Here is a 23,383-nt window from a genome sequence, read left to right as displayed (position 1 = left end):
TTAAATATTTATTTAAACCATTTTATGACTTATCTGTTTTACTATTGCAGCCATGTTTAACTGGTAAGTTTGAAGATATATTAAATGATTTGTACAAGTCAAAACTCTATAAGATGCTCTTGCATTTCAAGGTTTATTTTATAAAGATCTATGTATGTACTATGGGTATTGCGGTAATTATATGAGCTATGATAATAGGTATTTCATGACTCCTGAAAGGACAGTGTGACAGAATTTTTTCTAGCTATCTGCGACTATCTAGCACTAATATCTTTCTGCAAGATACTTTTAATAATAACAGACATATATGTCACTAACTTAAAATAACAGAAGAAAAACTATATAATTTTTTCAAAATTAAACATGTAACAATTTTTTCATTCTGATATTATGGGTGATACTCTCGCATATTGCTGGGAGCGGGGGGGGGGAAAGCACAAATCATTTCTTTCTCCACATTTTGTAAATAATTATTACAATAAAAAATCATGAAAAAATAATGAAGTAATTGCCGAAAAGGAGCGACGACGAAATCATGCGAATCGGACTCCTCAAAAAACTCAGATGAGTGTTTTGTTTCGGTTGTTGTAATAAATAAAATCGTATAAAAATATCTGATTTAGAAACTATGGAGAAATCAATAGCAATAACTGTCAAAAATTGGATGGAATCATTGTCTTGAAAAGTAAATACTCAAACGCACGATTCTAATCTTTCATATTGTTTGAAATATATCGCGATATTTAAAAATCAGGTGAAAATCAATATCAATAACTGCCGAAAATACAATGGAAACAATGCATCGATTTAGGATACTATAGGTGCGAATCGCGTGCCAAAAAGGGATTATCTAAATGCATGATTCAAATATCACGTGTAAATTTCTACTGAAAAGAAATCTGAAATTCTTTTATTTTTAATACAGTACAGAACCCGTTATCCGGAAATCAGAAAACCGGAAAACCAAAAAACCGGAACGAAATTCGATAAATTTTCTCGCCATTTAAAAAAAAAAAAATTTTGTTTCCTCATAAGATTTTACGATTTTTCTTTCTTTTCTTAAAGATGTTTACCTTACCATCATTTTGGAAATAATCATTAGTGTATTACTTCATCGTTTTTCTTATTTCTAAGATTATTTCCAATTTTTTTTTAGTTGGGTTTAACTATAAAAAAAAGGCTTTTTGTAGCGATTCAGAAAACCGGAAAAATCAGTCATCCGGAATAGCGATGGTCCCGACCGTTCCGGATAATCGGTTCCATACTGTATTTCTCATAATAAAAATACAAACGAAAAATCTTTCTGCAAGAAACTCTGTAACCTTCTGCGACAATGTCATTGTGATTCTGCCATGGAGTGAAAGGATAAGTGTTGAATGAATTTCTATAATCAATATACATCAAATTTGAATATTTGTGAAAAATCAATTTACATAGCAAAATTTATTAAATGTTTAAGAAGCTTACAATGTCACTGAATGAGTATCACTGCTTCCTCTGAATTGCTGGAAGGATGAGAACAGCTTAGGTAATAAACGCATAGACATGATGACTGATCTAATGAGAAAATAAAAAGATTAAGGAAAGGTTGAAAAAACTAATCATTCATTTTATGAACTATCAACTGAATAAATTTTTACCTATTATTTGCTATATTTTGTAGGCAGCCTTCTATGAATTTCATTCTTATCATTTTGTCAGTACACCAACAAACGAGACTGCATATTAATTTTTTCTGCTTCAAGTGCAAGACCCTCACTTAGCTGACCCTAAGAAAAAAAAGAATTTAAGTCTGGATGAACTCAAAATCGTGTGAAACTTAGAAAGGTACTTGAAATTTAAATATTCAAAGAAACTGAATTTTTAAATTAGGAAATATTTATGCAAAATTTTTTTTTGAGTTCTCGAAATTGTTCTAAAATTTTAACCTATAACGGCAATTTTCATATAAATATACGTTTGAATTCCACATATGTTTGTCTAAAAGAAGAGTTGTGTAATTTGTAAAAGACAGTTTTAATTTGTGTATATTCTCATTCAACTGATAATAAAAAATAATTGAAAAGTAGTTTCAAAATTTTATGGCAATTAAAAACTTTTGCTACAAAAAATTTTTTACTTCAAAAAGTACTTTGAACTTAACACTTATGAAATTAATAATGTATCTTTTTCATAGCTAACAACACAGATATAAAAAAATCCAGTAGATTTTACGAAATAAAATAAATTTTATGATAATTGTTGCATAATATACTAAATATTTTATAGATAGGGAATTTTGGGGATTTTTATGGTCATCAAAAGTATAAAACATGCAACATTTTGCAGTCATGATTGGCATTAAATATGCTTGAAATGTTTTGTATTATGTTTACTCATAATTTTGAATATTAATAGGAATTACAGTTAAAAGATCAAATATAGTTAAAAGAATTTTTTTAATTAATTTAAAAAAGTTCTGAATAAAATTAAACTGAACAATTTAGAACAAAAAATAAGTTTAAAACTGATATCGATAAATGAGACTAAATTCGTTATATATAAGCAATACTTATTTAAATATTCAAGCAAGCAAAAATCAGTGCAAATTTTTTACTTTAATAGGGATTTTTAGGAAACTCACTCAATAGGGATTTTTTTAGGAAACTATCACTTTAGCGAATTTTTTAAAATGTACAAAATCCAGGAGAAACTAGCAAAATCCAGTAGTCTACTGGAAAATGCAGTAGAGTTAGCAGCCATGCTCTTGAGATAAAAAAATTCTTTTGATCTTTTGTTTATAACTAGTTCAAGCAGTTGACCCTAATAACAGGCTTTAGCATGTTAAACATCATAAGCTAAAGATAACTTTCCCCATTGTTACTTTGAATATATAGCATTTTATCACAACAATTATTTTGCTTTTCATGAAAATCCAAAATAATAATAAAGGAGTAATTACAATTTTGTCGTCTTGCAAAATGTCCCATAAAAGCGTTTGGCCTGATTCACACACAGACTCCAGTTGGAAATGATTTCCCAAATTGTCTCTTGAAGAATGACCTAAAAAATGTTTCCCACCATGAATCTGGGGAGAGTACATGCAGGCCATGTTATTAAGTCTCTGAGCCATTGGATGAAGTTGAACTTGAGCAAGCTGTGCTAGTTCATCCTCACAGCCTGACTCTTCTCCATCAAAGTCAGCAAGATTCTTCTCAGATTTGTTACTGACGTGTGAACTGTTGCAGCTGCCATCGTCTGGGCTTAAGATGTCCTCAACAAAGTCTCTGGAAGATTTAAATTAAAATATTTATACCAGTCTGTGACTTCATCAAATTTCCATGATGATAAAAATTTCATAATAAATGTTTCTCAGGTATATTACAAAACACTTATACCCACCATAGAAAGGCAAAATTATATGCAAAAAATATCGGTCTTATACTATAAAAAAAGCACATCATATACCATCATATAGCACATCAGTGGCAGAATTTTTCCAGGCTTTCTGTGACATACCTATCTGCAAGATACTTTTAAAAATAACAAATATACATGTTACAAATTTAAAGAAACAGAAGTGTCAACTTCAAAGGAAAAATCTTTCCGCGAGAACTCTGTAACTGTCTGCGATAATGTCGCCACAACTCTGCCACAGGGACCATATAGATATTACAGCAACAGACCTAACATGCTATTTTTAAAAAATTTTTATTTATAAATTTAAAAAATCCAGTACATTATTTTATGTAGCGTTAGTTAAGCATAAATTTAGTCGCTATTTAATGTAATCAGTAATAAGAGATGTATGAAAAGATAACATTTGAAACTAAGTTTTTAAAAAATTCATTTTTCCAATGCAAACCACTTTTATGAAAAATCCAATAATTTTTATAAAATTAATTGAGCCTGATACGCTCAGTTTTGATATAATCCACAGGGAAATACTAAGATGTAAACAGAAGCAGATAAACATTTGAGGCTTGTGTATAGGAATTGTATCACAATTTCACTTCTAAGATAAACATAAATCATGCAGTTTTGTAATATTTTTTTGAGTACCACAAGCAAATATAAAAATTAATCTAGTCTAGCCAGAATTTTTAACAAAAAATAAGCACCTTTTAAGTACTTTTTAAGAACTCAAAAATATTTTTAATGACTTTCCAAAAAAAAAAAAAATTTCATAATTAGGATCTGTGCGGTAATGGTAATAAAAATTATTTTTTTCCCTATATTTTTAAAGTTCTTAATTTATAAACATAAAATCAATAAAATTCAAAAACATTTTCAAAAACTTTACATAATTAGATAAAAGAACTAGTTTCTGATAAATATTGCCGAGAAAATTGTGAAAATCATTGTAATTTATGACGACACCGCAAAGAAATATCTTTCAAGATCTAAAAGATAAAAAATGAAGCACTTTTCACAAACCCTGAATTAAAAAGAGCACATTTAAGGGCTTTTAAAAAACGAAAATAAGCACCTTTAAAAAGCTCTACGCACCATGTGATGGCACAAAAATACTGATAATCATAACACAATAACTAGAATAAAACTATCATCCTACCAAAAATATAGAAATATTTTAAAATTGTGTAGAAATTGATGCATTATTTTATTAAAACTGTGTAAATAATAAGTGGACAATTAAAAGTAACATCGCGTAAACAAGTACTAGATCATTGAATTGAGATTAAAAGGCTTTATAGCAAGGTTAATAGCGGCTTAGACCCCTGAAAAATAAAAGGATTAAAAAAGTAAGAAATTAGGGACATTTATATAAACAGGGTGGCCACTCAAATCAGGTTTCAAATTTCCCTGATTTTTCCAGTAAAAATCTGAAAATTTCCAGGTCAGCGTGTTTTCTCTCTCTGGTAAAGTGTAGCATAGGTACAAGAAAAGTGTCAATATTAGTGTATTCGTCAATAGTGTAGTATTTCATTTAAAATGTTATTTTTTTAATAAATCATTTTGAATAGATGTGGAGGATACAATATGTTTAGCTTGCAGAAAATAACGCTTTTAATGAACAAAAATTTTTTTTAAGTGTCAAATAGTTTTTGCACAAAATGTACCAAATAGCAATGATTCAAAACAATCTTAGATAAGTACTGTTTAATATATTTATATAAGCAAAAGAAAATAATTCCAGGTGATTAGAAACCAATAAATTTTTATATTTATTTACATTTCAATATAGAGCCATTTCATACTGTATTTTATCCAAACAGGACTATTTATAAAATTCATTAAAATAATTTTCTTTAAACCAATATCATAAGTCAAATGTTTAAATAATGTTGTTTGTTTCAAATTAGCACTATTATTTTAAGAGATATTCAGTATTCATAAAGGAGAAATTTTCAAATTTCTTTTTCCATACTCCACAGAAGAAAAAAAGCTAGATAAAATTCTTTAAATTAAATTTTTTTTTCTTATTAGAAATTATAATATATTAAGAATTCCAATCATGATTTCCTACTTTAGATGAGTTAATTGTTTTTAAATCTGGACAATTCCATGGTGTCGGAAAAAAAATGAACAATAATTTCTTTGAAAAACTATCTTATAAAACAAAAGTTTGTAATCATCAAATTTTTACATTAAAAATTTAGCATATAATAAACCAATTGAAAAACAATTTGTTTTATAAAAACTGATTATTATAAGTTAAAATTAAATGGATTAAACTGTTGTTGTCGATGTTGATCGCACGAAAGCAAAAAATGATTACTAATTTACAAACTGTCTAAACTCTGTGAGTTTGTTTGTAATTTAAATGCAACCTTGAGTGAATTTTGAAGCTGACATTTGAATAAAAAATTCTTAGCAATTGTTTGTGAAAAATGATACATAATTAATTTGAAATTTTTTACTTAAGTGTCAGAAATGCAAGAAAACTATTGCTGAGTTGATTATATTTCAACTTTTTAACGATAAATTTACGTCTAAATAAAAGTGGATATAACAGATGGTAAAATAATTCAAATTAAGAGAAAAATTCCAGCTTTTCTTTGAAATTCCCTAATTTTTTCAGGTTTTTATCCAAATTTCCCTGACTTTTCCAGGTTTTTTCCAATATAAAAAAATTCCCTGATAATTCCAGGTTTTCAAGGTGGGTGGCCACCCTGATAAAAGAGTAAAAATGTTTACACAAAGCATTATATTATTTATTACAATGAAATAATAAAAAGAGCTTACAGTCTATTTATTTTAAAAATAACAGGAAAAAATTGTAAATAGAATAAATAAATATTTAGAAATATATAGAAAAAATAATAAAATAGTTTTTAAAGAAAAGTGCAAAAAGAATTTTTTTTTACGCCATTATAACATTAATATGGGAAATTTCTGAAAATTTTATGAAACAGAATTTTCACTCCTTGCTAATAAAAAGAAGGTTATTTCAATCCATTTTTCCTTCATTCCTTGTAAGCCATACATTACAATTAACAAAAAAAAAAGAGCCTACTTTTCCATTGCAAAGAAGAAAGGGATAATTAAAATAAGAGAAAATTCTTATTCCATAGACATGCATTTTCTGTCATACAAGTACTTAAAAGCTAAAGAAAAAGTGGAGAAAGTTCCTTACTAATAAAGAAAATCTTGAAAAAATATCTAAATTTTGAAAATAAATTTTCTTGGTTAAGAGGGAAATCTTAAAATTTAAAGAAAAAAAACTTTAAAATTAAAGGGTAATTTCCAAAAGGAGAAAAAAAATATTATACAAGAAATTAAATGACATATTTAATTCAAAATATGGACTTTTGGGGCAAAATGATAAAAAAATAAAGGACATTAAGAGACAATTTATATAAATGTAACAGTTAATCCAACAGTTGGAAAAGCTGGATCTGTCTTTGTATTGTAAATTTACCAGGGTTCATGATTTTTTTTAATTTTAAAAAAAAATGAAATAATAAAAAATAAGATTTATTTGATTTAAATCAGATTTTTTTTTATTCAAACACACTGTAAAAACTTTGATTTATGACTAAAAAAACTTTATAAATGTTTAATCAAAATTAAATTAAAATTAAAACTATATTATAAGAATATTTTAGAAGCTCTAACTACCTAAAACAATTTTTCATTATAATAGCTTCGAATGCATAGCAACCATTTTGAAACAAATGCATGACTAAAATTTAAAGACTAGATGAAATAGAGAATTTGAAGAATACTTTAATTATTAAAACTAAGTTTCAGTTATAAAACCATAATTTTAATTTAAAATTGTGATTTCTTTTTTTCTCTCTTGATTTTCAAAATGACGAAATAAATGTAACAGATTGGTTTATAGATGCAGTCATTCATCAAAAAATAAATAAATATTTAATGCATATATTTTTATATTAAAATATTCATTTTTAATCCTATATCAAAATAGATAAGTTAAGCTAACAAAAATTTATAAAAAAATCTATTTTTTTTCATAAATTTTTTTTATAAAAAATCTGATTATGTCAGAGATACTGTAAATATATTACGAAAAAAAAAATACTAAAATGTTTACTTTAATCTGCACTTTCAATCTTAAGAATTGAAAGATTTTTAAAAAGGTAATTTCAAATGTGTTGGAATTTAACACATACCAAGAAAGGAATTAATATCATTAGTTAAAATTAATTAATGCAGCAATTTACTTAAAATAAATTTTGAAACTAAGAAAAGAAATAATAAAAGTATCCATAATTTAAAACATTGTTTTTTAACTTTTTAAATCAATATATATACATACATAAAAAGCAGTTGATTTAAATCAATGATTTTTTTAAAAAAAAATCACTTGATTTCAATCATCATGACTGAAATTGTGATTTAAATCAACGAATCCTGAAATTTACTGGACCATCTTATAAAGAATTAGTTCATTATCATAACGAAAACAAATTAAAATGACTGTGCAAATTAGTTTTGCTTGATCTAATGGGGGAAAAAAATTCTTAAACAGACTGTCAAATGAACAGAATAAAAAAAAATTAAGTAAAAAAAGATCTTTTAGCAGAAACCAACATTTTGGAAATCAATTACCACAGAAGCAATAATTAAACAATCAATAATTTTTAACAAATTAAAGAAATAATATTTTTTCCCTACTGCTAGCAGAAAAAAAAGAAAGAAGATGGTAGTATAAAACCTAGGAAAACATGAGGGGAAATTAAAAAAGTGCAAGAAAATTAATAAATATGTTGTTTGTTCATTTGAAAACCTGCAGATTTCTTTGGCACTCAATAATGTACTTTTTTTCTTTTAGCATACAAACCTATAACAGGGTGCGTAGCCAAATCTTTAAACTAAAACTAAGCACCTTTTAAGTACTTTTCAAGCATTAAAAAATATTTTTAAGTAGTATACATACATTAACGAAATGCAAACTAATTTTCAAAGACTTTGCATGATCAAGATAAAATAACTAGTTTCTGACAAAGAACTCTTTTCTTGATTATATCAGACATCATAAAATGATCAAGAGATTTTTCGGTTCGATAACAGAAGGTGGAAAATTGAAGCCTGAAATCGAGATTATGTGGCAAAATGCAAGAGCTGCACATGAGAGTGCAATAATCTCACCGAACTCAGCCCAGTAGACGCACATGCGGACTCGCAAGTATTTCATCAAACATGTAAAATGATGGGCACTTTCATATGCTATGGACCAACGCTACGCCGAAATGGATTGTGAAAACGTTAAATAGAACGAATTGAATGTGAAAAACATGCTTTAGCATAATATGTGGCAAAAAACAACATGGTAAAGAAAAAAAAGCACTTTTTACATACACCCCATGAAAAAAGCACTTTCAAGGGTTTTTAAAAAACGAAAATCGAAAATAAGCACCTTTAAGCACATTTTAGGAATGCTATGCAGCATGTTAAAACCTGCAAATTTCTGAAATCTTTAGCACTCAATACAGTACATTTTTGATCTCAGCATGCAAACTGTAAGCTTATATTAATTTAACTAACTATTATAATATGCACCAATAAAAAGAAAAAATTTTTTCAAGGTAAAAGGAATGAAAAACTCACCCCGAAGGTGGAGCATGGCGAAAATAAGCACCTTTAAGCACTTTTTAGGAATGCTATGCAACATGTTAAAACCCGCAAATTTCTGAAATCTTTAGCACTCAATACAGTACATTTTTGATCTCAGCATGCAAACTGTAAGCTTATATTAATTTAACTAACTATTATAATATGCACCAATAAAAAGAAAAAAAATTTTCAAGGTAAAAGGAATGAAAAACTCACCCCGAAGGTGGAGCATGGCGAAAATAAGCACCTTTAAGCACTTTTTAGGAATGCTATGCAACATGTTAAAACCCGCAAATTTCTGAAATCTTTAGCACTCAATACAGTACATTTTTGATCTCAGCATGCAAACTGTAAGCTTATATTAATTTAACTAACTATTATAATATGCACCAATAAAAAGAAAAAAAATTTTCAAGGTAAAAGGAATGAAAAACTCACCCCGAAGGTGGGGCATGGCGAAAATAAGCACCTTTAAGCACTTTTTAGGAATGCTATGCAACATGTTAAAACCCGCAAATTTCTGAAATCTTTAGCACTCAATACAGTACATTTTTGATCTCAGCATGCAAACTGTAAGCTTATATTAATTTAACTAACTATTATAATATGCACCAATAAAAAGAAAAAAATTTTTCAAGGTAAAAGGAATGAAAAACTCACCCCGAAGGTGGAGCATGGCGTTGAGTAGCAAGGTACTGTCCACACTCGTACATGTCGTTATCGATATTGTCACTGAATCCGGCAACATTTTCTTCCCTCTCCAAAGCAACTTCAGCAAGTTTCCACTGCTTGCTGCCGATGAATGGATTTCTTTCCAGGTAAAGAATTTATTAGTTCATGATTCCTAGAATTTACAAATGTCTTATTATATCCTTCGAGGGAGAAACACACTTTATAACAGGGTTCTCCACACTTTCGTCCTCTGAAAGTTCAGCTTTTGCCACTCTTTTATTCATGATGCGTTGCTTTTTATTTGCCACTAGTCTGGCTCTTTTTCTCCTAATTATTTTTTGACTCCAAATATTGCACAATTTATTGCACTCTCCAAATGGGATTTTTTAAGGAAATTAACTCAATTTTAGGGAATTTGCAAAAATCTAAATAAACCAGGAGAATTTTAATTAAACCAGGAGAAACTGGAAAAATCCTGTAGAGTTGGCAGCTACGCAGTAGCTATACTGTGGGTGAAATCTCTTTCACAATAATTAGAAACTTAAAGTATATAGGAAGAGTGAATTCAGATAAACCTAGAATAAACCATGTTATAAATTGTGGAAGAACAAAAATTCTAAATATCAAAACGCAAACAAATTATGATAGAATTACTACTCAAAAATGCATATTGAGAAGTAATTCTGCCACGATTTATTTGCATCTTCATAGTTTGAAAGGGGAGAGAAAAAAAAATCAGTGCTTGTGAAACTTTATACAGCTAACTCTGGTTTTAACTGAACACACTTTGTTCATAATTTAAATTTAAAATGGAACAGAATTTGTCACGAAAAGTTTCTCAAGTGGTAAAGCATCCTCTTAATCAGGAGATATCAAGGCCTCACTCCAGTCTTGAAAATGGTATGTTGCATTTCAGAATGAACCCAAACAAATTGAAACATACACTTGAACCTTAATTAGCTAATTAAAATCAAAGATACTTTTATATAGGTCTGCAAGCACATTATTAAAAATTGTATTTAAGCTCTATATAAAGGGGTTGAAAGTGTGAATACAGGATAAGAGATTTTCACTTTAGTTACACCTTTATGAATACATTCATTACAAAAGCAACTCCTAATAATTTGTTTTTAATTACCTTTTGATAGGCACATTTGTTTAAAAAGCTTCATGTGATACGGCAAAATAATATTTCACATATATATAAAAAATAATAATTTTAATAATAAATTTAATAATAAATTTAACCACATATAATAATTCATATAATAAATTTGACCACATCTAAGACAAATTTATTTAAGAAATAATTGGAACAGGTAGATCAATTTTTAACGTAAACTACATTGTCTACTTTATCATCATAGACTCTGGCCTTCTCTAGATCACTTCTTTAAGTTTTAAACAAATACCAAATTGATTAATGCTTTTTTTTAATGTTATAGCAAGTGGTTTATGGTTGAAAATCTTATGTGTTGTGCTAATTGTACCTGAATAGTAAATATTTTCTGCATAGCTTATTCTGTTTAACTTCATAAATTTATTACTATTATATCCACATAAGTTTCGTAAATCTTTGTATTTGTTCTTCTTTAGAGACTGCACTCTCAGCCAAAAAAGACTTGTAAGATCCTTTTTTCTAGATTAACTACCTATTACTGTTAAGTTTAAGAACCATAGCTGCCAACTTGGATAGGAAAAAATCCAGCAGATTTTACGAAATATTAATTTCTTGACAACTATTGCAATATACACTAAATATTTTACATATAGGGAATTTTATTGCAATCTAAATACAAAAAGTTTATTACACTAAACTCTATAAATGGTCTGCAATATTTTCCATTATGTTTAGCTCATAATTTTGAATAGTAATAAACAAGCAATTTATTGCTAGTTGAAAGCTTTTTTTAATTAGTTTAGAAAGGGAATTCAGAATAAAAATAAAATAAAATAATAATAAAAATAAACTAAAAATAAAAATTAATAAATGCTTACTATAAATGAGGCTTGTTTCACCATGCATTAGTAGTATTTGTTTAAATATTCAAGCAAGCAATAAATTGTGTAAAAATTCTGTTTCAAAAGGTTTTCTTCTCTTTAAAAGGAAACTTACTCAGATTTAGGGAATTTACTAAAGTATGCAAAAACCAGGAGAATTTTTATTAAACCAGTAGACCATGTGAAACTGGCAAATTCCAGTAGAATTGGCAGCTATGAAGACTGGTCATTTTTCTATATTTATAGAAGCACATCCAGTGCTCGATTAAATATTAATAATAATTAGGAGAATATTTCAAGATTTATTATTTTATTACTGACCTCATTAACAACACGAACATGTCTGATATCACTACGCTCATCTTCACTATTGCTTGCTTCGACACTTACACTCCTTTCACAACTACTAGGCTTACGTTTCCTTGTTAAATCTCCACTATTTACACCTAAAAACAGATAAAACCAGAATTAAGCTTTAAATAAAATTATTTTTAGAAAAAACTTTAATGGATATAAAAGTTCGCTAAGATTTTAGCACCAAATATTTATGACTTTTCATCACTACAATTATTGTGGATCCAGAAAAAACAATGAGTTTCTGAAAATTTAAATGTAAGTTAGATACAGGGTGCAGCGGCTGTTGATAAAATGCAAACTAATTTTTCAAAGACTTTACGTGATCATGATAAAACAACTAGTTTCTGACAAAGAACTCTTTTCTTGATTATATTAGCCATTATAAAATGATCCGAGAGATTATTTGGTACAATATCAGAGGGTGGAAAATGAAGCCTGAAATGGAGAATATCTTGCAAAATGCAGCAGAGTTGCACATGCGAGTGCAATAATCTTACAGAACCCAGCTCAGTTTATGTGCATGCGGACTCCTAATTATTTCATCAAACATGTAAAATGATTGGCGCTTTTATGCTACAGACAAAATATAAGCAAAAATGGATTGCGGTTAATTGTTAAAACTTTGAATATAACGTGAAAAGTACGCTTTTGCAAAATACATGGTAAAGAATAAAATTATCATTTTCGAAAGGGGAAAATTAAGCACTTTTTTAAAACACCCAATAAATATAGCACCTATAAGGACTTAAAAAAAAAGAAAATCGAAAACAAGTACCTTAGCACCTTTTATAAAGGTTATGCACCATGTTTAATATTCACATTCATTTTTGAAACAAAAAGATTATCTTTACTGTTAAGAACATTTCATATTCCTAAATGTGATTTAAGACCACAAGTAAAAATGAAAACTGATTTTGAGGCAAATATATTACAGAACAGCCAGCATGTAACTCACCCATATGTAATGATCCCTTTACAAGAACTGAGAATGGACTATTGGCGTTTTGATGATCTCTCAATTCTGATGCCATCGTAGAAGATGAACTATTTCCATGCAACCATATAAATTTGATTAGAGCAGAAGCAAGAAGAAGTGTCTGAAACAAACAATTTTTATATTTCATTAGATAACACATCTCAATTGCTCATTTTCATTAAAACTATGTCAGTTGGGCAAAAAGTTATGTACATTTTGCAGGTAAAAATATGAACACAAATATTGAAAGAAAAAAATTCCTTCATTTACACACTAATTATGAAATTATTAAATTCAAGATAGCAAGAGAGATGTTACTGTGGAGGATTTGCTATATTTTTCATGTATTAAAAAAAAGAGTAAATAAAAAAAAGGTGGTAAAAACATTGAAAAAATATTATTACAAGTTCTTACATTTAGCTACTAGGCATGCATAACATATTACGTTGTTGGCCGATCTTGAAAAAAATTTTCTTTTCTATTAATAAAATGTTTAATTTCTAAGAGCATATATTAAAAAAATTAATACTAAAAAGTTGAATTAGAGTTATTATAGTAGTTTTCTTAACTATGTCATGTTAAATTAAGCTCTATTTTAAATAAAAAAAAGGCCATACTAATATCTAAGCACCTTAAATCATTCTACTTTTTTTCTATAGGCTTAACTTAATTCATTCTTAACATTATTATCTATTATTATGTATTATGATTTGATATTCTATTTTAATTGCAAGTTAACAGTTTAAAAATGAAATTCTTTTATTATAAATTAATCCTGTAATATCACCTTATTGCAAGAATGAGAGTAGTCAAAAAGTGAAAAAGAGGAAATCCAAGGAAATATATATGTATATATATTCAAAATCCAAAAAATTGACAAAAAAGCGCAATTTTTAAACTTATAAATCATGTGATTATAAATCCCGATGGTTAATTTTAAAATTGTATGAATATGCATCACATGCATGATTTTAAATTGAGAGAATAAATCATGATGCGTAATTTTTAGATCACGTAAATACGAATCACGATGCATAATTTTTAAATTACGCGAATATGAATCCCAAAGTCTAATTTTTAAAGCACGTATCAATATGAAAATCGATGTTTGATATTACAACAGCAAAAACGAATCACGACATTGGATTTTAAGCTCGCGTGAATATGAATCGCTACATAAGCTTTTAAAAGCGCGTAAACACAAATCGCGATATTGGATTTTTAATTCTCGTAAATAAGAATCGCAACGTTCAACTTTTAAATCTGTTGAAAGAATTAGTTTACATTGTTGTACATAGATGGCATCACAAATGCTGACATAGATGGCAGCAGTGTTGTCCTTAATATAACCTCTTATCTATAATAAAATATTTAGTCCAGTTTCAGCCTTCACCTAGGTATGTTGCTTCATTTTCTTGTGATCTCATGCTTAATTATTGGGTTAAGTCTTTAGGTTATGGGCCCAGGATGATCCAAGAAATTTAAAGCTAACATTTATTAGGTTTAATATATTTATTTTTAAATTCTTTGATAAGTTTTAGAATTAAAGATAAATAAATTATGGTAGCATGTGTTAACACATGGTTAGGCTTAAATGCATAACACTTAAATAAATGTTGCTGTTTTTTCTTTTTTAAACTTTGTAACTAATTTAATTTAACTATGTTTTAATAGAAAATTTATTATTTTATAGTTATATTTTTTGATAGTTTAATTTAAAGTTAATAAAGAAAAATAATCATGCCAGGGGGAGAAGGTTCTTTTAGCCATAAAAAATTAACTGGGAGGGCAAATTATGCTGATTGGAAGTTTGCCATGAAAATGCACTTAATTAAAAGAGATTTATGGGATTATGTTGAAGGGAAAAAGGAGGATGCAGCTTTAGATGCCAAAGCTTTGTCATACATAGTTGAAGGGATTAGTGAAACAATTTTTAATGATTTGAGGGACTTATCTAGTGGCAAAGAAGCCTGGGAAGTATTATCAAAAACTTATGATGATAAAGGAATAACTAGAAAAGAGTCTGTAATTAAAGAATTGGTTAACACTAAGTATTCAGATTGTAAGGACATGTGTGACTACCTTCATAAAGTAATTTCAGCATATCAGCAATTAAAATCAACAGGAGTTAAAGCAGATGAGGAATTAATAGCTGGAATAATTTAAGCTAACTTACCTGACAGATTTGAACCCCTTATTATGGCTTTGAAAAATTGTGGGGAAGAGATAACTGTTGATAACGTTAAAACTAGATTAATGGCTGAGGATGATAAACCTAATTCTGTTGGGAATTTAGATCAAGCTTTCCTTAATGAGAAGTTTAAAGGCAGGAATAAGTTTAAGGGGAAATGCTTCAAATGTAATTTGTTTGGGCATAAAAGTATAGATTGTCAAAGACCCCCACGCCAGAAAAATGCGTATGATAAATTTAACAAAAAGGGTAATGTAAAGCCTACTTCTAGTAAGACTCCTATGAAGGAAGAAGCTTATGTAGCAGGTATCTATGTTGCAAATTCTAATCCAAATCCTAATGTTTGGTACATGGATTCTTGTGCTTCGTTCCATATGACCCCATATAAAGAATTGATAACAGATTATCAAACTGCAAGTATTAGTCAAATTAAAACAGGCAGCTCTGTTATAGAAGTTGAGGGGGAATAAGGGAGTGTTAGTTTTCTTTTATCTAGAAATGGGGAGAAAGCAAAAGTAACTTTTAATAATGTATTGCATGTTCCAAAACTAACTGCTAACTTGCTATCTATTAAGTATTTAAACAAAAATTTTGGGATGGTTACTACCTTTACAGGGGAAAGATGTTTTGTTCATAGGGGTGATAATTTAGTAGCTAGTGGAACAGGTGTAAGCGATAGATTATATTCTTTAGATATTCATAATGATATGGCTTTAATTACTGCTCAAAACTCATCAAATGAAATATTGCATAAGAAAATAGGTCATTTAAGTGAAGGAGGGATGGTTAGATTGCAAGATATGGTTGAGGGTTTCTCTTTTAATGGAAAAATTAATGATTGTATACCATGCATTAAAGGTAAAATGCATAAACAACCATTTCCCAAGGGTAAGGCTAAACGAGCAAAAGAATTGTTAGGCTTAGTGCATAGTGACCTCTGTGAACCAATGAGTGTTTTATCAATAGGCGGTTCTCGGTACTTTATAAGTTTCATAGATGATTTGTCACGAATGACTTTGGTTTACTTTATAAAGAAATTTGAAGTTCTTGGAAAATTCAAAGACTTTCAGGCATATGTAGAACGACAAAATGGCAAACCTATTAAGGTTTTACGCTCTGATAATGGAACGGAGTATGTTAATAATGAGATGGATAGTTTTCTAGCTTCCAAAGGGATTCAGCATCAAAAGTCTATCCGTTATACACCGGAGCAAATGGGGGTTGCAGAACGCAACAACAGAACACTCGTTGAGCGAGCTCGGTCTATGTTGGTGGATGCCCACCTTGGCCAGGAATATTGGGCTGAAGCAGTAGAAACAGCAGCTCATTGTAAAAATATATCTCCAACAATTGTGGTTCCAGACATGACACCTTTTGAGAAATGGAGTGGTGAAAAGCCAAACTTGAAATACTTAAGGGTGTTTGGGTGTCGGGCTTTTGTTCATATTCCCAAACAGAAGCGTTTAAAATGGGACGTGAAAGCTAGAGAGTTAATGTTTGTTGGGTATTGTAAGGATAGGAAGGGCTATCCTCTAATTGATCCAACTAATTATAGTATTGTTGTAGCCAGAGATGTGCATTTTTTGGAACATGATATGTATCATGACAATAACAGTGACAAAAGTTCACCAGAGTTCAGTGATGACTCTTTATTCAGTGGGTGCATTGTTGATTTTGACAACACATCAGATAAACTCCAAAATGATGATAATGTTAGCAGGGGTGATAATGAATTAAATTTCCAAAATGATATTAATGCAGGTCAGGATGACATTAATGGTTTGAATAGAGGCGATTTTGTAAATAATGATGAGAGTAATAATGTAACTGTAGATAATGACATGCCGAAATTGTTCAAGGCTTTTGTTCAAGGGACACTAAATGAAGAAATATACATGAAAATTCCAGATGGGTTTAATGAATATTACGAACAAAATTTAAATGGGAAAGTTCTTAAACTTAATAAAGCTCTAGATTGCTTAAAGCAAAGTGGCAGGCTTTGGTATCTAACATTAGAAGAAGGCTTAGTTGAAATGGGATTTAGGCAAAGTTATTTTGATAGCTGTGTGTATATTAAACTAAATGATAAAGAATTTGTAATTGTAGCTATTTATGCAGGCTATTTATTAATTTTTAGCAACTCAGTAAGGCTTAAAAATTTAGCAAAAAAGCAACTAAGTAAAATATTTGAAATGAAAGATTTAAATTATTGTTTAGGGATTAAAATAGAATGTAATATATCAGAAGGGTCCATTAACCTAAATCAAACCCAATCTGACAATGAAGGTGGTTTTAATAAAGCACAATCAGATGATGAATATTCTAATACAGATGAAGAAGCAAAGGCTTCAGGCTCTGACAGAAAAGACGAGTGCCACGAGATGATCGTGAAACTTGACGATGAAGGAGAAGAAGGTGGTAAAAGACGAAAACGTAAGAAAGATAGAGAATCCAAGCAAAGGAGTATAATCGTTTCTAAAGCAACTGCTTCATCAAGTGAGAAGTCTGACAGTGGAAAAGAAAAGTCTAAAAGAAAAAGGAAAGCAAGTGCTAGCGATATTGTTCAAAGTGATGAAGACAGTGGGCCTAAAAAGGGGAAAGTTGCTTATTGATAGTGGAAGTGAAGATTCTGACAGTGGTAATGCAAAATCTAAAAGAAGAATAGGAGCAAGTGATGAAGACAGGCCGAGCAAGAACAGAAAAATTGTTTCAGATACTAATGAGGAGAATTACATCTGACAAAGTGAAGAAGAAAATGCACCAAAAAAGGATTGCTTCGGACAGTGGGAGTGAATATGATAAATATAAATGTCGACTATTTAACAAAGCTAAGCATGAACATTGTGGAAAATCAATGGGACTAAAATGATGTATTGATATTTTTTTTGCACATTTGTGATTTTCTTTTAGTATTCCTAAAAATGTAAGCTAAAGTGGGAGTGTTGAAAGAATTAGTTTACATTGTTGTACATAGATGGCAGCAGTGTTGTCCTTAATATAACCTCTTATCTATAATAAAATATTTAGTCCAGTTTCAGCCTTCACCTAGGTATGTTGCTTCATTTTCTTGTGATCTCATGCTTAATTATTGGGTTAAGTCTTTAAAATCAGATAAATACGAAAATAGGTGTTTGATAATAAAATCGCAATTTTAAAAATGCTTAAATACAAAAAGCGATATTGGATTTTTAAATCTCGTAAATAAGAATCATAATGTACGAAATTTAAATAGCGTAAATAAGAATCACAATGCGCAACTTTTAAATCAATTAAATATGAAAATAGATGATTGATATTAAAATTGCGTGAATAAGAATCGAGATGTTTGTGGAGTCTGGACTAGGGATTTCTAAAAGGCTTGTTTGCATTGTTTTTGTTTAGACATAATAAATAAAAATTTACAAGATTAATTGAATGAGCAAATAAATATTTTTACCGCAAGTCCACCTCATTTTTTTTCCGTTTGCTTTCACGCCAAAAAAAAAAAAAAAGAAGCAGCAACGTCTGAATTACGAAAATATGAGCTATCAGGAGAGGGATAAAAAAATGGAAAATCTTATTTTCTGTGAGTAAAATCGGAGAAAATAGCTAAAATAAGTAAAAGGTGGAAGGGTTAGCAGCTAGGATGTAGTCTGAATTTTCTGTTTATCTTCGAAAATCGTAAATAAATATAATAGTTTTATTTTTCAATGACTGAATTTTCACAAAAAAGCGAGATATTTATTAAAAAAAAAAAAAAAACTTTTAGAGAATTGGAGTTTTTGATTAAAAAAAAAAAGGCTGAAATTCGAGAGACAAAACTGAAAATCCTCTAAGAAACGGAAAAATCTCGTCCCTGATTATAAAAGTCAACCAGTTTTATCCCAAGGAATTGATTTTTAGGGAAACTTCAGAGGGAGGAATGAGGACTTCAATACTTTCGCTCGGCGGAAAATTAAATTCCTTGTGCAGAAATTTTTTTTTTGCAGAAATTAGTGGATGAAATGGAAAAATCTTAAGAAAAAAAAAAAAAAAAAAAACGGAAATCCGCGAATCCGCGGAAGAATCACATCCCTGTTATTGGGTAACATTTTACAAAAAATATTGAAACAGTTTATGAAAAACATATCGGAAATGGGAAGTGACTTAACCATTTTGAAATTATTACTAAACAGCAAATGTGTTACATTTAATTTTATGATGAGCTTTACATAATATTACTAAACAATCTGGCAAAAAACATGCACTAATTTTAAAGCAATAAAAAGTTGAATAAAAAGAAGAAACAGTATATTAAGTTGCAATGTTAACTGAATAAAATGATTATTAAAATCCAAGTTTGAATTTTATTCTAATAGAGAATAATAACAAAAAGTTTGGATCTTTTAATTGAGTAGATAAAAAATTTTATGTAACAATCTGCTTATCCTTAAAAAGTAAAAGCGTAACAATCTAAGACTTTAAAAAAAATTTACATTGTAATAAAACGAGCTATAAATAGTAAACAAAGATTTGACTTTCTTGTTAGAAGCAAATCATGCATTCTTATTTAGTACTCAGGAATAAAAACTTAAAAGTATTTCAGAAATTAAAGACTTTTAAAAACCTTGTACAAAAATAAAGTACTTCTAAGGGCCCTTATTTTCCAAAATAAAAATTAAGCAGTTTTTAAGAACTTATCAGGATCGTGGGATTAAGTTCACGGTCGTGGTCGCTTTTGTGTTGCCTTTAGTAGTCGAGTGATTACGTAGTGTGTGATCGAAATTAAGTAGCAACAGCGCAAGGGGGTGGATAATGTCGCAGTCACGAGTCAACTGTTTAATGTGGACCATCTATCGAAGTGGACGTTACTGTCAAGGTAAGTGTGTTCACATCACGTCCGGGGCACCAATGTCTGCCTGATTCAGCAACTCTTTGAATTGAGTCATTTTGAATTAGCCTAAAGACATACTAATTGAGTGTAATAAATCTCAGACTGAGAGTAAAATAATGGAGACTTTTCTAATTCGCCTGATGTATTACAAAATGATAGATTTTTCAGTTAGCTCAAGATATAAAAAATAACACAAATTTAATTAGCAAACAATTAATTAATGACAGAGCTATGTCAAACTATTATAATTATAGATTTAGAAACACATTATTTTAAAAATTATGCGAAAAAACAATGAAATATTTCAAATTCAAGGAGTATAGAGCAAAAAGCAGTTTATTATTGGTGTTTTCTTAATGTCAGCTAAAATTTTACCTAAAGAAATAAAATGCAGAGTACCTGTTCTGTTTGTTCCTTTGTTTCAATATTGCACAGTAATTTGTATGAATGGAGAACAAGAGAAACTTCCAAATTTTTGATGAGAGGAGGTAAAAAATCAAGAACTTGCCGAGAACAGTGTTTCAACTGAGCAGCACACCAAATTGTATCGATGTGTTCGTTAATTATGCGTCCTTCCATCACCAGAAAATTTAAAATAATGTGGCTCTGTTTTATTAACTATAACAAAGATAAATAGAAATACTTCAACTCATAATAAAAACACAGCTACGTCAAAATCAATGCCTTAAAGCTCAATTAATAATAGGCATAGCTGCTAACATGGATAATATTAAAAAATCCAGTAAATTTTATGAAACAATATAAATTTTATAATAATTGTTGCAAAAGGTACTAAATATTTCATGTATAGGTAATTTCAGGGATTTTTATACTCATCAAAATAGAAAAACTTCAATATTTTCCAGTTATGATTAACATATATATGAACTTGAAATGTTATGTATTATGTTTATTTGTAATTCTGAACAGTAATAGGCATTTAATTCATCAAAGAAAGTTAACTGATTTCTATAAATGGGGACCGTGTCATTATGTATTAGTCACACTTACTTAAATATTCAACCAAGCAAAAATTTATTTCAATAGGATTTTTAAAGGAAACTTACTAAATTTTAAGGACTTTTCTAAAATAAACAAAAATCAGAAGACTTTCAATTAAACCGGGAGAAACTGGCCAAATCGAGTAGAGTTGGCAGCTACGAATAAGCTTTTTATAATCTCAAACTGAAAACACAATGAATATGCTGCTTAAAACATTTTTGTACAAAAGCAATTCAAGTAATTGTTTACCCTCACTTTATTTCAAAATTCTATGATTGCTGATTATGACAGATCTCTTTTAAAGTAACAGGAAAAAAATATGGGTAATTAATGATAACAAAACTCTCTCCCACAAACTTTTTACTCATTTGCAGAAATTAATAAATAAATGCATGACCCCTGAATTCATCACCATAAAAATTTAATAACATAAAATTGAGTTCTTTTTTCTCACAAAATGAAAAGGGAAATCTTGCTAATGTCTGAATCATGTATACAATTAGAGGGCAATCCGTTAATTAGAACTATCAAATCACCATATTCACGATCATCATTATATAAAATATAATGGGTCAGAAAAATAAATAAATCTTTCGATACCATACAAGAATTCTTTTAAGATTCGCATTGGTATTCATGGAAAACAAAAACTAGGCACACACAAATATCAAAACAAAAGGCAAAAATCAGGGAAAATATTCCTTAAAAATTCTTTAAAAAATTATTTTATTCATCAATTGAAATAAATATCAAATAAAATTTAAAGAAAAAAAGAATCAATGGAAAAATTATTTATCCATTTGATATACTGCTCTTTTAATTTAAAAATATGAATAGGATCTTAAAGTGATTGTGCCAAATTCCATATAAATCCTAAAAGATTTTAAATTCTAGAAAATTAAATAAAAAATCTAAAATAAATGTTGGTATAAACACTACTTGAAAAAAATTTATATTATTCACTATACATGATCTTTTTAAAAAGTACTCTACCAGACGCGATAGTGAGCTCAACTCAAAAAGCCTAAAGATTTCTTGAGTAAAATCATTAATGACCCATTTTAAAAAAATAAAATTTGTTTATAAATTTAAATCATTAATATTTTCAAAACATGAAATTCTAAATAAATTATATACAGCATAATTTAAATGAATAATAATATATAAGTTTACTTTTATTTCTATCACATTTATTTTTCTACCAAAAAATTTTTTTACAAATGAAAGAGATGCCAAGTATAAATTCTAGTTCTAATATTTTTCAATAAAATATACAAGAAATTTTATACATAAATGTGATCAATGATTTCTTGAAACTTCTGAACCTTGGATTTCCAGATACTTACAGATCGCGATGGCGAAAAATACGGTAATCCGGATTTTTTCAAAAGCAAAGTGTCATTTCTGTAGCTTTTAGACCCGGAAGAATGATACATAAAACCCGGAATACTATCACCCCTTGATCATTATTATATAAAAGATAATCGGTCAAAGAAACCAAATATTTCAATACCATACAACAATTCTTTTAAAATTCACATTGGTATTCATAGAAAATAAAAAATTCTGAGCACACACAAATATCAGAACAAGCGTCAAAAAATAAGAATAAAATATTTTTTATTTTACTATTCAGTTAAAAAATTCTTCAAAATTATTTTATTCATTATTTGAAATAAATATTATTTATTCAAATAAATTTGATAATATCAATATTATTTAATAATAAATATTATTTAATAATAAATATTATTTTGAAATAAGTATTATTTATTTCAAATAATGAATTTTTGAAATAAATATTATTCGAAATAAACATTACTTGAAATAAAATTTAAAGAAAAAGGAATCAATGGAAAAATTATTTATCTATGATATACTGCTCTTTTAATTTAAAAATATTAATAGGATCCCCTTAAAGGGATCATGCGAACAAATTCCTTACAAATCCTTAAAGATTTTAAATTCTAGAAAATTAAATAAAAAATCTAAAATAAATGCTGGCACAGACAATATTTTAAACACAAATTTTATATTATTCATTTTAGTGAACAATACATGATCTTTTTAAATTTAGTCTACTGAAGTTTTAGTAGTTTTTAAAAATCTTTTGAATCAAATAAAAGTAACTGTTAAAATGAATTAAAAAATATGATCCCAAGACAACTCACCTCAACATGAAGATTTGGACCAAATATACATTCAATAATTTTATTTTCTATAAGCTAGTTAGCTAAAGAAGAACTTCCAATATTTTCAGCATCACTTAAGCTTTCATTTTGACAAAGTTCATTAAACATGTGGATAT

The 23,383-nt window shown here is 28.3% G+C and overlaps 2 protein-coding genes across 3 annotated transcripts in view; both read right to left on the bottom strand.

Annotated features, from left to right (window-relative positions):
• The window catches only part of LOC147806898 (ubiquitin carboxyl-terminal hydrolase 34-like), a 22,247-nt gene extending 12,424 nt beyond the window's left edge, over positions 1-9,823 (bottom strand). The window contains exons 1-3 of the mRNA XM_087168626.1: positions 9,685-9,823; positions 1,641-1,769; positions 1,468-1,557 (exon numbers count right to left, since the gene is read on the bottom strand). Of these exons, the coding sequence (XP_087024752.1) occupies positions 1,468-1,557; positions 1,641-1,693 (143 nt within the window). The 5' untranslated portion in view covers positions 1,694-1,769; positions 9,685-9,823. The remainder of the gene's footprint in view (positions 1-1,467; positions 1,558-1,640; positions 1,770-9,684) is intronic.
• On the bottom strand, positions 3,113-23,383 carry LOC147806897 (ubiquitin carboxyl-terminal hydrolase 34-like). 2 transcript variants are annotated; one of them, XM_087167387.1, is made up of 5 exons: positions 23,247-23,383; positions 20,473-20,691; positions 13,010-13,151; positions 12,019-12,143; positions 3,113-3,266 (listed from the first exon to the last, which is right to left on the bottom strand). In XM_087167387.1, the coding sequence occupies exons 2-5, from the start codon at positions 20,650-20,652 to the stop codon at positions 3,255-3,257; spliced, it is 459 nt and encodes a 152-aa protein (XP_087023513.1). In that variant the 5' UTR covers positions 20,653-20,691; positions 23,247-23,383; the 3' UTR covers positions 3,113-3,254. The 2 variants fall into 2 exon arrangements, with proteins under 2 accessions (XP_087023513.1, XP_087023514.1); XM_087167388.1 differs by lacking the exon at positions 3,113-3,266 and adding an exon at positions 9,731-9,868.

Source organism: Parasteatoda tepidariorum, chromosome 7 (genome assembly GCF_982258835.1).
Source record: "Parasteatoda tepidariorum strain Cologne lab strain chromosome 7, Ptep-v5.0, whole genome shotgun sequence".
NCBI lineage: Eukaryota > Metazoa > Arthropoda > Arachnida > Araneae > Theridiidae > Parasteatoda > Parasteatoda tepidariorum.
The sequence above is the reverse complement of the archived record's forward strand: the minus strand, read 5'-3'. Positions and strand labels throughout refer to the sequence as shown.